The sequence below is a fragment of the Lethenteron reissneri genome, chromosome 45 (genome assembly GCF_015708825.2).
Source record: "Lethenteron reissneri isolate LAM-NWPU_2019-01 chromosome 45, ASM1570882v1, whole genome shotgun sequence".
NCBI classification, from domain to species: domain Eukaryota; kingdom Metazoa; phylum Chordata; class Hyperoartia; order Petromyzontiformes; family Petromyzontidae; genus Lethenteron; species Lethenteron reissneri.
In genome coordinates, this window is record NC_083823.1 from 2,030,742 (window position 1) to 2,048,379 (window position 17,638).

General features: G+C 49.4%; 1 protein-coding gene across 4 annotated transcripts; it reads right to left on the reverse strand.

The window, feature by feature from the left end:
- Positions 1–617: 617 nt before the first annotated feature.
- Positions 618–16,389, reverse strand: LIG4 (DNA ligase 4). 4 transcript variants are annotated; one of them, XR_009756483.1, is made up of 9 exons: positions 15,599–16,325; positions 14,493–15,129; positions 12,509–13,098; positions 10,896–11,709; positions 8,356–8,641; positions 7,445–7,675; positions 2,893–3,127; positions 1,723–2,357; positions 618–1,669 (listed from the first exon to the last, which is right to left on the reverse strand). XR_009756483.1 is itself a non-coding variant. In XM_061570344.1 (8 exons), the coding sequence occupies exons 2-8, from the start codon at positions 14,865–14,867 to the stop codon at positions 2,015–2,017; spliced, it is 2,874 nt and encodes a 957-aa protein (XP_061426328.1). In that variant the 5' UTR covers positions 14,868–15,129; positions 16,342–16,389; the 3' UTR covers positions 618–2,014. The 4 variants fall into 4 exon arrangements, 2 of the variants coding, with proteins under 2 accessions (XP_061426328.1, XP_061426327.1); XM_061570344.1 differs by lacking the exon at positions 15,599–16,325 and adding an exon at positions 16,342–16,389 and having other exon boundaries at positions 618–2,357; XM_061570343.1 differs by having other exon boundaries at positions 618–2,357.
- Positions 16,390–17,638: the final 1,249 nt, after the last annotated feature.

The window sequence follows — 17,638 nt, forward strand, 5'->3', positions numbered from 1 at the left end:
ACTGGTACAAAACTGACACCTTTATTCAAGGCATCATGTTTGCAATAACCACAACACAAGTAGTCAAAAAAGCAAACAAAAATAAGCAACTCTGATAATGATAATGATATGCACTGTCCTTGAAGTTGATTGGTCCACACCCGTGACGGCTTTCTTTAGAGCCTAGTCCCCATTGGTGTTGGACCAGATGACACCAGAAGGCGTACAACTCAAACACAGTGCAATATCAGAGTATTGAGAGCTCGGGGTAAGCATTTACACTATGAGATATCTTACCAGTGGCAAAATATAATAGTAGGTTTTTACCCTTTTGTACCAGTTTAAAAGGGTAAAAACCTACTACTATTATTAATCTCATCAATATTTACAAGTTGTTCAGGATCTCCTCCTTTTCCTCTCAGAGTCGATGCCCACTACAAAACATTGTTGGGTACTAAAACAACCTCAAATTAACAGCAACAAAAACTCACTCGTGTGATGTAATTAGCGGAATTCAACTTGTGACAAGCGGAAACGTGACAGAATAATCGGCGTGACATCAGCCAAATATCATTTGTCAATTTGTGCAATAAGGCAACTCTTTGGCCAGACTGGACGAGAAAAATAGCCCTCGAGAAACAAATAAGCACGTAGTGTTTTTATTTATTTTTAAACGCAAACCCCCCTCCCCGTTCATTCACTGCGCACGAACACGTGACCAATCAAACACGAGTCAAGCATAGTAAGCGGCAGAGCAAAACGTAACGATTCGACAAAGAACAATAATTTACTAGTACATCTCGCGCCACGGCAAACGTATAATAATATGAAAGCTAGTGACGACGCTTACAAACTGTGTTTAAAAAATTACATTCAAGGAACACACTTGCAGGCGATGAAAACTACTTGGTCATTATCGCACAATCGCATTAACACGTGGGTATATCGCGTGTGATTTTTGAAGGCACTGCATTAGCTGGAGGAGTGCCTTCATGCTGTCACTTATAACTGTGCATACTTAACGAGGCAGCGCCCGTGTCTTTTGTTGATTCTTCAAATCAACGATGTGAATCACTGATTGGCAATCACCAGCATGAATAATCTAACATATATTAGCAGTCGCTGGCAGATGCAGCATATTTTTTTCATTTAAATGTAATCATTATTCTGCACCTCTCATATATCCAGATGAAATACGTGACTTTTAATATTTAAAACTGGCATGTTTAAAATATTTCGGGTGCGTACTCTTTCATGTTTGACATTTTACACACGTACTTATTGATGTTTCTCTTGTAGTTCACAATTTAGCTCTTTGAGCTCATATTTTCGTCTAGCTAAAATAGTTTTGCGCCACGGCAGCAAAGAGATGGACTCTCGCTCACCTGGTACGCAGGTCATAGGCTCTGACCTATGACCCTAATCCCGACCCGACACCTGGATATTTGGACTGTGCATGTTCTCCCCGTGACTCTCCCCGTGGTCATGTGGATTTTTCTCCGGGTCCTCCAGTTTTGCCCTCCACATTTAGAAACACGAGTACAAATGATATGGCTGCGACTATCAATTCCCACATATGATATTTAAATAAATAATTCGCCTATCCCAGTGGGCTCTTGCCTCGTCAAATAGGGGACACCTAATAGGATTTTCAAATATCTTCAGTGGGACCACACATGAACACACACACCTCAGCCACATCTGTCGGTCACTGCGAGTGGGACCACACATGAACACACACACCTCAGCCACATCTGTCGGTCACTGCGAGACGCCCTTGCAGCGACAAAAGTGACCGAGCACGCTAAAATTGAAACCACAAAAGAGTTGTCAGGTCGAAAATATTCCCCTGCAGTACCCAATCTGTGCCGCCAAGATACCGTTACAGGGCACGCGTGGCTGCGGGCCGCACGAAACAAAGTCGCCCACGGAGCCACGTGGTTCACCGCCGTTGTTGTAAAATAACGACCTGGCCTCAAAAGCGATCGATCCCAAGCTGTGCGCGCCGCACAGATCTCGCGACGCTGCCACGCCCTCACAGCAGATACTCCTGCTCGTCCACGAGCCGCCCCGCTCGCAGCGATTCCGTAGCCCACTCCGCGCGCACAATGCGGAACAGCTTGCCCGCGAGCCCGCGGCGCGCCGCCTTGATCCGCCCGAGGCGCCCGGCGTCGTCCGCCAGCGACAGCACGTGCGTCACGGCGACGCCGGCGGCGGGCGAGGAGGCGAGCACGGCTCCCCGCGCCCGCAGCTGCAGCCCCAGCAGCTCCAGGCTGCAGTTGGCGAGGGCTGTCGAGGGGTCGCCCACCACCGTGCACATGTCCAGGTAAAAGACGCAGCGGCGAAACAGCACCGCTGGATGCCCGGCCCAGCCGTACCTGCGATCGTTCATTCGTGAAGACACAAGCCAAGGTTCAGGCTCTCATTGGCCGTTGTGGTTGGTTCAGGTCCTGATTAGACAGTGCACTGTGGGTAGGGTTTGGTTGGAGGATTTTTCATGTGCTAGCAGGTCACGTGACGTCGCATGTCGTGTGTGCAATGTCGGGACGTCACGTGGCGACATGACTGTCATATCGTCCATACACATGACCGCGAAATCCGGTGTCCCTCATCTCAACAATCTCTTGTTTACCTCTCATCATCTCAGCATCTCTTGTCTACAGCTCTCACTTGCCTATCTCACTTGAATCTCTTCATGTCTCAGTGGGCTATATCTTTCAGTAGGCCGCTTCAACAGCCTTTGAAGGCCTTTGAAGGGTCAAATCTAGCGAGTCGGTTGCCCGATGAAAATCCCCGAGCCAACGCAGGACTCTTGTTGGCAGCGTGCTATTTCTCCCCGGAACACCGGGAACAGCCCCCCCCCCCCCTCTCTCTCGATGGCCTTTCCACCGCTGCCTTTCGCACGGCACTCACCTCTCCTCGATGTCGGCGATGGTGCTTGCCGGCACCGGTTTCCCCGTCCCGCGCTCCGCCATGCGGCCGAACACCTCGCGCAGCTGCGGCTCGTCCGTCAGGGAGAAGTAGCTGTCACCATGCTCGTCAAACTCCTTGGTGTACTCCTGCTTTGTCTCCTCCGTCAGGTGCACCACGTGGCGCGGCTGCCACGGCACAAGCGAGCCCCTCTCCAGGCACTCCACAAGCCAGCCCGCTGAGCGAGTGTGCACGGCAGAAGCGACAATCAGCGAGCGGGTCGAGCCCATATTTCCACGACCACTGTGGACACCGTCAGCCCAGGAACAGTGCCCACTCCTGGCCCAGGAATGGCCCAGTACTGGCCCAGTATTGACTGTGGAATGGCTCATTACTGGCCCAGGTATGGCCCATTATTGGCCCAGGAATGGCCCTATACTAGCCCAGTACCGGCCCAGGAATGGCCCAGTACTGGCCCAGTATTGGCTGGGGAATGGCCCATTACTGGCCCAGGAATGGTCCGTTATTGACCCAGGAATGGCCCAGGAATTGCCCAGTACTGGCTCAGGAATGGCCCGTTAATGGCCCAGGAAGGGCCCATTACTGGTCCAAGAATGGCTCATTACTGGCCCAGGAACAGTGCCGGAGCACAGATCTGTGTACCCCACACTCCACGAGTCATGAAGCTCCATGGCCTCAGCAAATTCTTGCTACCTCCAGCGAACCGAGTTCAATACCCAGCCATGGCCAACATCAGTGGCAAGTGATATCTGAACTGTACTTAGACAGTCTCTTTACCAATCTGCACTGGCCAGGTTGGGGAAGTGTGGGCAAACAATTCCCATTACTGAAGTAGTGTTGAGAGGCTTTGATAATTATCCAAGCAAGCAGTGGATTAATAAATCACTACAAATTATGGTGCAAAAATTATGATACAAAAGTTATAATACAGCTGAAAATTAAACCGACGCGCGCGCTAAAAGTATTTTTATTATTTGTTCACCCAAAGATAATCGGGCATGAAGTATGATCCACCCTCCCCTGCCCAAAGTTGCTGGATTCACAGATGCACACCACCGCACTTAATAAAACCAGTTTCGTAAATCACAAGTGTGGTGAATAAATCTACGTATAAAGGTTATTGCCTGTGCAGATGTGTTTAAAGTTCTATATACAGCACCACTGTGTAACATCTGCCAACCTTGCCACTTAACCTAGTGGGCCACCGTATAAACGAGTTACCAGCAGGAGTGGTGATAGATGACCCACAGCGAGTACACATACAGCCCTTTGCACTGCCCTCTGCTGCCCAACACATAGCACTCAAAGCCAGTGTATACACTGTGGTCACCTAAATACAACCGCTATCCCAGTCTCAAGCCTGCTCAGCTTCTGAGATCTGATGAAATCTGACAAATTGGGTGATTTGGTAATCGGCACACAACATGAAGGTTGTCAAAATAACCATCGACAAACATATCGCGGAAAGAAAACCCCCCGAGGGTCACAATTCCACATTTTAGTTTCGGAAGATTCAGCGCACGAGCATCTGGCTCCGACGAGCCTTCAGGAAGGGACGATGTGGTAATTGAGCAATTGTGGCTAATTTTACCGAATTTGGTTTCCAGCCGCAGACAAACAGTGGCCCCACTGTCGTGGCACAATGTCGGAGCATCGCTTACATCCGCGCAAATTATCGGACGCCACTCTCGCTCGATAACAACCCTGTGGAGGCATTGTCGACGGGCCGACGGGTTGGATGCGAGCCAGAGGGAATCCTGGATGGAAAGGTGAGCACACATCGAGCACTGCGAGGCCATCAGCCCCCACTCCAGTCTTTGTTTACTGTAAAAGTAAAAATCCCGAGACTTAAATGGGATATTTAATGTCACGTGCACCCACACAATAATGAACGTACACGCGGGATTGACAATCGCACAATGTCCCCCAATTTTTGGTCAATGCTGGTATGACACGGTTTGTCTCGCCAACAAAAGAGTTACGCGAAACAAAATCAATGGAGGATGCGGTGAAGAATGATACGCACAATCTTCACTGAAAAGAGGAGTATTGACATTAAACTTGCTGACAAACGTGAAACTATAAACTGTAAGCTTCCTCCCAGTTGCTTTGCTTTCTAAACATCTTGGCCACCATAGCCACCACTTGGCATTTTGATTGTGATCTTCCTTAAAATAAGCAACAAGTTATCTCAATGATATCTTTCTAGTTTAGAATGAAGGTTATCGAATGCCCTACCTGCCTATCTCTATCTACAGACTGACCTATCGGGCTATTTATATCCTATATAGATAGCCCAGTGAACCAATAGATAACAATTTGTATAGCCAGGTGAGATATCCATCTATGTTGTACATCTTTGCTGTGGCTGTCTCCCATATGTGTACATCTACAGCCCTTTGTCAATCCACTGCTGAACGCGGGCCTCGCCATGTTGTGCCGGATGTGGAGGTTATCTGACCATACTTCGCCACACTGGTCAGCGCAGGTCGGTGATGTGGCAGCAGAAAAGTAATGTACAAGTATGGATTGTGCTGCACTGCCCCCAATGTATCCACTTGTGTACAGAATTAACATTGTCATTGAAAATGCCAACTCAACAAATTGAAAGTAGAGCTGGGAGATTCCAGTGGGGATCAGCTTTGATTCCTACAATTCCACTGGAGTCTATTCCTTCCGGAATCACTCTTCCTCCATGTGGCGAATCGAATGTTAAAATCCCCATTCAACAGAATACGGATCCAACATTAATTCCACTGTGGAAGACCGATGCTCTACAATGAGATTATAATTGATCTTAATTATAATATAAGCTTTGATTAGCTTTAAAATGCATTGCCTTGGGCACAGTGGGTTTTTTTTGTTTGAAACTAAATGCCTTTCATTTATTTTATCCCAAGTAATGGACAATCATGGAAATTTAATTGTATCGAATGCGCTTTGAGACGCCTTTAGTGATGTGCAGTGTGCTATAGAAATAACTCACGATTAAACAATTACATGATTATAATTTGTAGTATAATCTCATTGTAGGACGTGACTTAAATTATATTGGGATTTGATTGTGTCGCGAGCTTAAATAAGCTTCAGCTCTCATATCTATGAACGGATACTACGTCTTCTTCATAGATCTGTCTCTCCACGTGAAACATAAAAAGTGTTTTTTCTTACACAATTCATCACGGTCTTCTGGGAATGCATAACTTCAGCAGCATTGATTCCGTGCAAGCAAAAAATCGGTTTAGGCAAATTACTTTTAAAATCCATTCGTAGTAAAATTAAGTTACGGAAACATCAACATTGATTTGGGGTGATTATTGCACAGATATGTAAACAATGCGGCGCAATGCTAGCGCTCCTTGTGTCTCATAGCAAAACAGGCTTGGGTTCGATTTTCAACTCGAGTGCCTCTCTGTGCGGAGTTTGTGTGTTCTCCCTCTGTTCTTTAGAGGTTTCCTCTGGATTCTCTAGTTTCCTCCCTTGGCTAAAAAAAAACAATCTAACTGGTACTGGCCACAAACATCCCAATGCTACCTGTAAATCACTCAATGAGATTACACTTATAGCAACGTCATCCATCCCCTACTACAGGACCCTACTGAAAAGGGATCTTGAGACTCGGCGAGGCTTTCCTGGGTAAACAAGCAGAATCATACAACACGTCACGTAGATAAAATGACAAAGACCCCCGTATAGCCTATAACAGACTGTTGCGTAAAGTGCTGTTAGCGAGTAGCACCTATGAATGCCGGCACGGCACACGAGGGGGGTGGGTGACTTGCACCACGCTCGGCCACCTTTGTCTCCCAAGTGGCGATGTTTACACACCGCACCGGGTACTCATTTGAGGCTGAGTCGTCCTAGGGGAGGCCCAGGACTGGTTCAGACACTCGTCGCTGGTGTTGGCCGTGAGCGGAAATCGAACTTGGGTCGCTGGGTTCGTCGCGCAGCGCGCTAACCGCTACACTAACACTCACCACACACAACAACCGCCATTTGCCACTAAATGGCGGTGATGTCACCACGGCGCTTGTGCCAGGCTATATGCAACTTGAGGCCACGTGAAATGTCGAATGCCCGCTGGCAGGAGGTCACAGGGCAGACCCAGGTGCCATGGGTCGACTGACTGAGATGACTGAGATGACTGGCCGATGCACCACCTGTGCCCCCTACTCTGCCAACTTGCTGTGTTTTAGCCACCCGGCGCTCCGCTCATTGTTTTGAGCATCGCTCCTCCATCCCCCATTGTTGCTGGAGGGCGACTGCCTCCAACTGCCCAGTAGCGTCCTTCACGAGCCTCCTCCACTGACGCCGATCTTGACACCGCTGGTACCGGTCATCGGCAAGTCCACTCAGCTCCACATACTCCTGTACCACATCACTCCATCTCTTCTCTAGCCCGTGCCGCGCCCGTTTAGCCCCCTCTATTGGCACACACACACGCGCGCATACACACGCATACACACAAACGCACGCACACACGCGCATACACACGCACGCACGTCTACGCGGGTTGCCTCGCGCGGGGCCCCACCTCGGATGACGTCGTGCTTGCCGGCCCCGATGACGTTGCGCACGCGGGCGGTCAGGACGTCCACAAGGACGCAGTAGGTATCCAGGCCCGGGTTCTGTACGATGAAGCCACCGCACTCCGCCACACGCCGCTCCAGCTGAGCCTTCGGGTGTTCCGCCGTTCCGCCCATCACGCACATCTCCACGTCTTGGAAGAGCTCGCTCTTGCGCTCCACCCCAGAAAGGTCCTGCGCTGTGGGTATCAAAACATGACAATTTGGTGGCGTGCAGTGTCTAAATCGCAACCATATTACAAAGACACTACGTAGAAAACATGGGCATTTTTGTTTTATGGTCAGTCATAGAAGGGGGCAGAGAATGGAAGGACATTCCAGACTAAATTGAAAACGCATTCTCAATTTAAAACTCATTTCTTGAGAACTGCTTTTTGTGTTAGTTTGTTACCCATCCCCCGCACCTCCGATTAGCACGGTTGGCTATGTACAGTGCGAAATAAGTTCAACATACAATACATAAACATACGCAACTTACAAATAACACAAGAGAAATGCTGTTGTGGGTTATCGTGTTATTCCAGGAGACATTTGCCTCCATTCACTGCCAAGTGTAGGCACAATTAAGAGATCTTCAGTCACCTCTATAAACTAATGAGCTATGTAGCTCCTTTCAAAAGCAACTTGGCCACAAATGATGGCTCAACGAAGTGGCTTATCACGTGGAAATTTATGGTCGCCAAATACTCTAAACGCACGTTTCTAAATTAGGAGGGGAAAATCAGAGGAACCGGAAAAAAAATCGACACAGCCACGGGGAGAACATGCAAACTTCAAATATCCAGGCATCAGGGTTGGGATAGAACCCACGACCTCTTCCACACGAGGCGAGGTAGTTAACACCTCGCCACCATCGCACCTCTGAACCGCTCCTGCACAGCGATGGTGCGGCGAGACCCCGGGCCGGCAGCGGTGGCCGCAGCGCGACGCCGCCGCTTCTTGTCGCTGTCTCCGTCCCCGTCGGCGGTGGCGGCCGCGTCCACGTGGCGCTTGGTGAGCCTCCCGGCGGCCCGCAGGGCCCGCAGGCCCGTCAGCGTGAGGCACTCGTGCCACGCCTTGTCGTCCCGGATGCGCTCGATGCGCGGGAAGCGCAGAGTGCAGCCGGTGCGGTACTGGTCGCTCGCCACGATCTCCGCCGCCCGCACCTGGGTTGTGTTCACGAAAAATTCTATTACGCTGAAAAATTATACAATCGTCGCTTGCGTGTCAGCTACACTAACTGGCCACTTGAAGGAAACATGAGAATGATTGCGGTGGACCCTTGAGTGTCGGGATCGCCAATCAAGCCGACAGCTTCACGTTGAATTCTGTCAAGTTAATTGAGAAAAGAACTGCATGCTTCATCGCATTAGTCCAACTGCAGCAGAATCTGCTCTCTATAAAATTAATAATTGTTCGGAATTAAAGAGGGCTTGCTATGATTGTGACCCCCCCCGACCCCCCCCCCCCTCCATTACAGACGGACGAGGCAGCGCGAATGCGTCAACGCCATCAACCTCCGTTTGAAAGCGTTCATAACTGCGCCCGCCTCGTTACGGGCACCGTCAACACAAGTGACACCGCCGTCGTAGACTTAATAAGAATGATTTGTCATCGTCATCGTAACCACCGTCGTCACCTTCGGCGCCATCGTATAAACACCACCGTGAACAGCATCGTGACACGGGCGAGGGAATGTGAAGAGGAAGGGGAAGTATCTAGCTAAGAAGTCCGCATGCTGTGTTCCCTTAATTTTCGCCTAACTGGCCAAGTCACCTTTGACCAATCGCCCGGAGAGCGCCCAATCTCCTTACATCTCGGAGTATGATAGTACTGATCAGGGTTGAGCCTGGATAGTGACTAGCTCTGCACGGGAGGAGGCGGGGGGATATGTGGAGACGAGCAGAGGGTAGTGCAGTAAAATCCATCGTTGCAAGTGTTTTGCCTGAAACTTAAAAGCTAAGTAGTGCATTAGGCTCACTTTAGCCCATGCGTGAAATATCACCCTTCTGAGGGGTCATTTTGAGGGGCCTATATTCTAAAATGTCGGTTTTAAAGCTTTTTGTTGCAGTTCTAAGCATAGACTCCATTACATTTGTGTGAAATGTCAGCTTTCTATCCCTTTTAGAACGTAGATAGATTTTACATTAACACTCAGTCAAGATCGTGATTTAGATTAAGCACTTTCAGCAGGGGGCCTCAGATGAAAAAAGAAAAGACTTGTGGTGTAAATGAGCTCTTACAATAAATATACTATCTTGAGGTTCATCGCCACCTACGGAGCACTTGGCATGGTCACACCAGCGTCGCATCCAACGCCCTGACAGACCGCACTGGTCGATATGCGGTCCTGTCTCTGTAGAAGCGGGAGTCGCACTGACGCACGCAGATCATGACCTTACACACGGCAGCAGCCACCAGTGATTGCTTTCCAGTTTGTTCACAGCCTGCACTCCCCCCGCACCTCCGATTAGCACGGTGGGCCACGTAGGGTGCGAAGGAAGTTCAACATGCATACACACGTACTTTCCCGGTCTCAACATTTAAACAGAAAGTGTTGGAAAACTTAACACACAGGTTAAATGTTGACTTAAAGCTTTCGTGACTGCAGGAATTCATATTCTTTGGGTCTTTTGGTATAGTCACGTAGATAGGTTATTTTGTTGTTATTTTCTTTGAACCTATCTTACGTGACTTTTACCGAAAGACCCAAAGAATATTAACACACAAGCTTTAGCCGCCAATATAACGATTCGCAATAGATTTTTAGGTAAGGCCACGTCAAAATCTAAATCTTTATTTCGACTGGAGGAATCTGATGAGCTATGAAGCTTTTTTTCACAGATTTGCTTCGTTACAAACCCTCCACCATCTGTGTCGGGCGGTGGAGGGTCTTAACCATGGTAGAGGGTCTTAATGAATACAAATTTGGCCAGATCATTCTCGACGAAACCCAGAAATCAATTATGAATCGGAAAGTATGAGAATCGGTTTGTCACCCTGAGGCCATGCCAACGTTGTCACCCCACAGTGACCAGGGAGGGGTTGTCCACACAAATTCCTGGGACACAAGGTGGCAACAAACAAGTGGCTATGCAGTTCTGATGATTCCTAGGCAAGGGTGAAGACCGGTATATTTATTGTCCTGCTGCTGCTGCCTAAAATATGGTCACGAAATTGAGTGCCTCGAGTTGCTCTCAACAAGACTGTGCGCACTGAACACGCATTATGGCGACTGTCACGGGACATGCAAGGCGGGAGAAGCAATCCAATGGTCACAGGTGCCCCTTTCTGCTGTGTAGAAATCCCTTCAAGAGGGTATTGCGACTGCTCGAGTTTCTCGTCGTCGACAGAAAAACTTCGAATTTGTCCACAAATCAACACCGACAACGACAAATCGGTAACTTAAAGGCTGCCCACCTGCACGACGACCGCGTTGCACGGCTCCAGGTACACCTCCGGCTTCTCTGTGGCGCACAGGATGCAGCCGGGTGGGTCCTTGCGCCGGTACGGGCGCCAGTGTGGTGCCAGCTTGAGGCCCAGGTCGTAGAGCTCCTGCATGGTGTAGCCCGAGCCGACGCGGCACAGCGTGTGGAACACCGCCGGCTGCTCCCCGTCCTCCGCCACCTCCGCCACGGCGCACAGGAAGTGCGACATCATGCCGCCGCGCCTGCCCTTGCCCCAGTAGCCGCCGACGATCAGCAGGTCCAGCTCGTCCATCAGGTCGCCCATGTACTCGGGCTTGATCTTGTACCAGCCGTAGCCGCGCTTGTCCGGCTTGTAGACGGACGCCGGGTCCTTGATCATGATGCCCTCCTCGCGGCCGTCGATGGCGTCGTTGAGGGCGTCGGCGACGTCGCCGCGCGAGCGGATCTCGCGCTTCTCCACCGCCCGCAGGCGCCCCTCGACGGGCGCGAAGGTCTCGCGCAGGAGCTCGTCACGTCGCCGGAGGGGCTCGCCGGTGAGCCGCTGCCCGTTGAGGAGCAGCACGTCGAAGACGCAGAAGCACGCCTGCAGCGGCGAGTCGGCGTCGCCCCCGAGGTGCTTGACGTCAAAGCGGCCGCCCTTGGTCACGAAGGTGGAGGAGCGCGCGTTGTAGCCCATCATCTCGCCGTCGAGGATCACGCTGGAGACGTGCGGAGCGAAGGCGGCGTGCACGAAGCGCGTGAGCGAGCCCTCGGTCGGGGCGCCGCCGAACTGCGCAGTGTACTCGAAGCCGTTGCGGGAGAAGTACCTTGAGGGATCGGAGGAGCGGAGTGGGGGGAGCATCTCTTTAGGACAGCGCTTGTGGCTCGCTATTCATTCGTTCGTTTACGAGCCCAAACTGCTGTGTTGAACCGTTGTGATGTTCACCATGTTAACGATAAGACGAAGGGAACGCCATATTTTATCGCAGTTGTGCGGTGTAATTAATTAAGGCATGTGATACATTGTGTTAAAGTCGTAGCTTTTAACAAATTGGCAGCCTTTGGAATGTGTTACTACGCACAATGTTTTAAGCATTAATATTACGTTCAACGCAGACTTAACATTTATTCGGTTCGACAATAATTAACTCCCATCAGGTTTACAACAACGACCTCGACCCACAAAGTCTCATTCTGAAAAACAAATTTTCAACCCCTCCCCCGGATTGTCTGTCCCCCCCAATTCAACTAACGTTCTGCTGCGGGCCTTTGTTCGTGTGTACAACAAAAATCTTTTTCATGAGGGTACCCATTTGGGATGTGGGTGGCGCGTTCATGCAGCGGTGAGCGCACGATGACATGAACCTACCACGGTTACCGTGAGTGACCAATGATATCAGAAATGTTCCTCGCACACCCCACCACTCCCTCACCGACTTGGTTATTACCATTGCTGCTGGTTTCTACGATGGCCACACAGGGACCTCAACTTGGTGGTCCAGTTGGCAGAAAGTCCAAACGACTTTCCGAATGAATATCTCCTCTTTGGGCGTTGTTTCACTCAAAGTGACGAATCAACGTGACGGAACGTGCTTGGGGGAGGGGGGGGTGGAGGGGTGGAGGCACCTGTAAACGTCGCCGTCGCGATGCAGCTGCATGCGCTCTCCGTCCAGCTTGGTCTCCACGTAGAAGGGCTGGTGGCTCATGAGCCGCTCCACCCGGTCCATCTTGCCCACGGCGCCCAGCATGGGTTTGAACGCCGAGAAGAGGCGCACCGAGTGCACGTCGTCGCAGCTCGCTGCCGGGTCGTGCAGCTGCCGGCACACCTTGTGCAGGTCCACCGTGACCCCGTAGAGGTCAGCGGCGTCCGCGTGGAACAGGTCCAGGATACTCTGCTGGCTCAGGCCCATCTTCATCTCCTTGAGCACCATGCGGATGAGCCACTTCTGCTCCAGCGCCGACGTGCTGCCCAGCAGCGTCAGCAGGCTCGTCTTCACCCGCTCCTTGCTCTTGGACGCGTTGCCCGAGGCCAGGGCGTCCAGCTGGCGGTTTACGTCCTCCACGGTGAGCCTGCCGCCCGCCGAGCAGCGAGGCCGCAGCACGAAGTAGGCGACCGACGCGAAGTCCCCCGCGTCGCCCCGCTGCGCGCCCCCCACCGGCGCCCGGTAGTTGAGCAGCCGAGCGGCGTCCTTCCCGTCCCGCGGGAGTCCCAAAACCTGGATAGGGTAACAAGAAAGAATGCTTTCTTTGACACCAGCGCTTGCAATCGAGAGGTCGACGGTTTGAATCGAGCTCGCATTTTCACCCATTTTCATAAATCTCTCCCAGGTTCTTCTAGCGTTGCTCGATGCAATGGACATCTCAACTCTATTACAGCTTCAGTAGTGCTGCTTGTTACTGGTCGCTTGACTTTTTGGGCCTTTTGGTCTGTGCTCAGCAACCGTTGTTACTGAACAGACTTCCAGCAAAAGCACCAACAAGAACAGTTGAAGCAACGAAGGCAAGAGGCATGAAATGTGGGTACTGAAGGCGTCATTCAGGAGGCATTGGAATAAAGACTGACTTAGATGCAATAACAACAGCTCATCTGTCAGAGAAACAGGTTGACGACTCAAGGGATGGTGTTCTACGAACCTATTGGCCACCGTAAAAACTATTCGTGGCAAGAAGACAGTGGTTAGCATAGTGGTTAGCGCACTGTGCAAGGAACCTGGCAACCAGAGATCAATTCTCGGTCACTGCAAACATAACTGGTGAGTGGTCTTGGTGAGTAATCTTTAAAAAATAAAATTCACAGGTAAAACATCATAAATAGCAAACTAGAAGAAACAGAAAAGCATTTAAGAAGGATGTAAAACATTTCACGAAGAGACAAGGTGAGTAACATAATTGAATTATATAAAGCAGGTCCAAAAAGGAAATTTATAACAATCAAAGGTTAGATTTGTAGGACCATGAATTTGTTTCGACTGGGAAAATTATAGGTGCAAGAAGCCAGGGAAGACAGCGAATTCAGTACAAAACAAACTGGAACAAATGGATGCAATTGTGAGTATCCAATGCAAAGTTCTTTAGAAATATCATGGGCCGAGCTAAATGGAAGAAGGCCATGACCGCCGATGTGTTTGAGGACATGGCACAGAGAGAGAGAAACAGCAAACATCTTAAAAGCAAACGCAATCTTCGTGCAACAAACAGCGACCGTTGTGGCATCAAGGGGTTCTCAAGTGCCCACAAATTGTTCCCCTTCCACACACCTCCGATGAGCATGGTTGGCTACGTCCGGCGCGAAAGAAGTTCAACATACCATGCGTATCTTCTTGGTTCTTTCGGTAAAGTCACGTAGAATGGAAATAATAAACTAAAAAAAAACATAATAAAATAATTCTCACGACGTTTCGACAGACCTGTTCTTCACCCGAGGACGGCTGCTTGCGTTGTGGCCGAAACGTCGTGAGAATTATTTTATTCTGTTTAATTTTTATTATTTTATTATTTCCATTCTACGTGACTTTACCGAAAGAACCAAGAAGATGAATCCCTGCAGTCACGAAAGCTTTAAATCGAAATATACCATGCGTACATACAAAAAATTCAATCAAGTGACCACCTCGATATAGAGCTTGGCGAGCGCGCTCTCCTTCACGCCGTACGCCACGCGCTCGCGCTCCAACTGGGGCAGCACGAGCCGCATGGCCGGGTAGAAGGAGTCGCTGGTGGTGGTGGTGCTGGTGGTGGTCGTGGTGCTGGTGGTCGTGGTGCTGGTGGTCGTGGTGGTGGTGCCGGCATCACCGCCGTGGTGCAGGGCGTTGTGGAACTTCCTCCAGGCACCGAGGAACTCCTTGAAGTGACGCTCCTTCTCCGGCCGGGCCTTGCTGGACCTTATCTTTTCCAGGGTCTTGCACAGGTCGGCAAAGGGCACCTTGGAGGCCACCGTGATTGACGCTTCGGTCGATGTTGCTGCCGTTGTTGCTGAAGATGCCATGTTGGCCGGTTTGGGATTGCTTTGTTCAGTTATATTGGTATTCGTGTTAGTCTCTTGGACTTTCAAAATGTTTTTGTCATTGGTCGTCTTCAACGGAGCGCAGGTTTCGTGTAAATAAGGCTTGTTTTTGCTCTAGTTAGTTTGCACATTCCCTCCCTGTAGACGGTCTTGGGCTGTGGTCTTCATTTTAACAGAGCTGCTCAGCTCAGTGGGCCTTACCAGCTGGAATAAAGTAAAGAGTCCGAGGTTGTTCTTTAATCACCTGAAAGGAATATCAGACAGGAAAACAAGAGCACAAACATGGGAATTACATTTGTTGGGTTTTTTCTTTCATTTTAATGGCTCTCAGAAGTTGAGGCCAGAAGTCATGTTTCCAGGAAGATCAGAGAGAAAGGCAGAATGAATCAACATCACGGCAAACATCATAACAGCAAATGTGTTCGAGTGAAACAATTTAAAATACAAAGTTTAACATCCAAACAGCAAACATGGGGTGGCAACGAATACCAACAGTTAATCCAAACAGCAAACATCACAACAGTTTTGTTTTGCCAGTGCAACAAACAAAACAGAACAGCAATCATAACAGCAAACAAACAACTCTGAAAATTAATTGTGATAGAAATAAAATGTGCAGTCATTACATTTTACCCTAACGCTGCGCTGTTCACAACGCACGCGTTATCACATCCCAAAGTTTCATTGCAGGGGTGTATCGCCACGTGGTTTACCTCCAAAGCGTCGCGTTGTGAATGATGAATGAACGACTGAATATTGCCCGGTGAATGAGATGCCTCCGTATGTCATCATGGAGTTTAAAACGAACACAACAAAGTCACCGGTCACACCACTTCTGTGAATTCAGAACGGCGAAGGCGCGCTGCTGATGTAGCTCGCGAGCACTTACACTAATTATTGAATTGTCATATGCGATGGAGACAAATACACATGCAGTACGTGAGAAAACGACTGTATTGGATTTAATAAGCTATTTGATGTCTTAACGCAGTAGTCAGCGAGTTAATGATTACTAATGAATAACATACAGTATTCACAGCTTAAACTTGTTTTATTGAGCTTAACGTTTGTTCACTGTACATTTAGCAGTGGTCAACAAAGGCAGAACACGCATTGTTGTTGTTGTTGTGCCCGCACTTTACACGCCAAATCGCACCGACCAGAACGGTGATGTATGACAACAGGCAGTGGATTTCACAAAAGTGCCTCTCGCACGCAACCGCGACACTTTGAGCAATTGGCGATGGGACACGCGTTCCCGACGTTGTCAAAGGCTGCGTTAATTCCGTGAACAATTCAAGCCTCGCATCTTAACGAGGGACGCACAGACACGTGGATGAGATAAGGCTCTTCAGCGCCATTGTTGATGACACGTGTCACGCGTATTCACACATTGCTTACGATTATCATAGCATGCTGTTGTGCGCATTTAAAATTAAGTCAACATTGGACTTACGGGGTTTGGGTCCTTCCTGTTCCGGATCAAGCCAACAACGTCATCTACACCCAACCTCTGTTCTGTGCACTTGGTACAGTCGTGGTGTATTGAATTCATCACACGGTGGGCCTGTCCATGTCGTTCAAGGGGTATGTGGGGACGTGAATAAGTGGGGGGCTGAGTCGTCATTCATTTAGCCTGGTGGTTCAACAAGCCTCGCTCTGCTGATGAGAACACTGAATGTAGAAGCCGGTGCAAGAGTGCTGATGGATATAAACAAAACACACAAAGCCGCTGCTACTGCTGCTGCTGAAAAAAACTCCAAAATAAATATCCGTCTACGTGAAAAATAAGCGATGATTGTGCACGTTCCATCAGTCAGTACGATTTGACAATTGCCGTCTCTTCTTAAAAGGCACGATCGCTTCGGAGAGAATTGGAGCGGTTAAGAGTGGCAATGTATGTCCACTCAGCCCGGGGCACGGAAACGCGCCGAGGGGGGGGGGGGGGGGTCACGTCCCGTGGGGAGACGGAGCGAGATTCTTGGTCCTGTGTGGATTTTATTGCGGGAGATGGTGACGCCTTAGGGTGGGGAGGGCCTTCATCCAGCAGTGGATTGACCCTGGCTGATGATGATGGGTTCATGAGCCCCCTCCAGCCACTGGAGGTCGCTCTATTCCCAGCAATACCGTGATATACCGATGAGTCCTGTATATGAAGGAGATGAGTATTCATTCTAGATTTGAAGCTTTCGTGACTGCAAGGATCCATACTCTTAGGTTTTTTCGGTAAAGTCACGTAGGTGTAAAAAAATGAAATTAAAATTAATAAAAGATTTGTATTATTTTATTAATTTTAATTTAATTTTTTTACCTACGTGACTTTACCGAAAAAACTAAGAGTATTAATTCTAGATTTGAAGCTTTCGTGACTGCAAGGATCCATACTCTTAGGTTTTTTCGGTAAAGTCACGTAGGTAAAAAATAAAAATAATAGAAATAAAATAATAAATCACGACGTTTCGGAGGCAACACAAGTCTCCGTCATCAGGTGGGACCGTCACAGCTAAATTGATGAGTATTGTATGTCGATGTAATTGTTACTCACATCTTCTACGACTGACGCTCATGGATATGTTGTGAAAATGAGCTTCTTAGCTCATCGGATTCCTCCAGAAAATTAGATATTGACCGAATCATCGGAATGCTGCAGCCTGGATCTGTTCTTACATCGGCCACGTTGTGAGCAGCAGAGGGCAGCAGAGCAACATCCATCGTTGTACAATACTTCTATGCGCTCCGCATAGGAAGTCCAG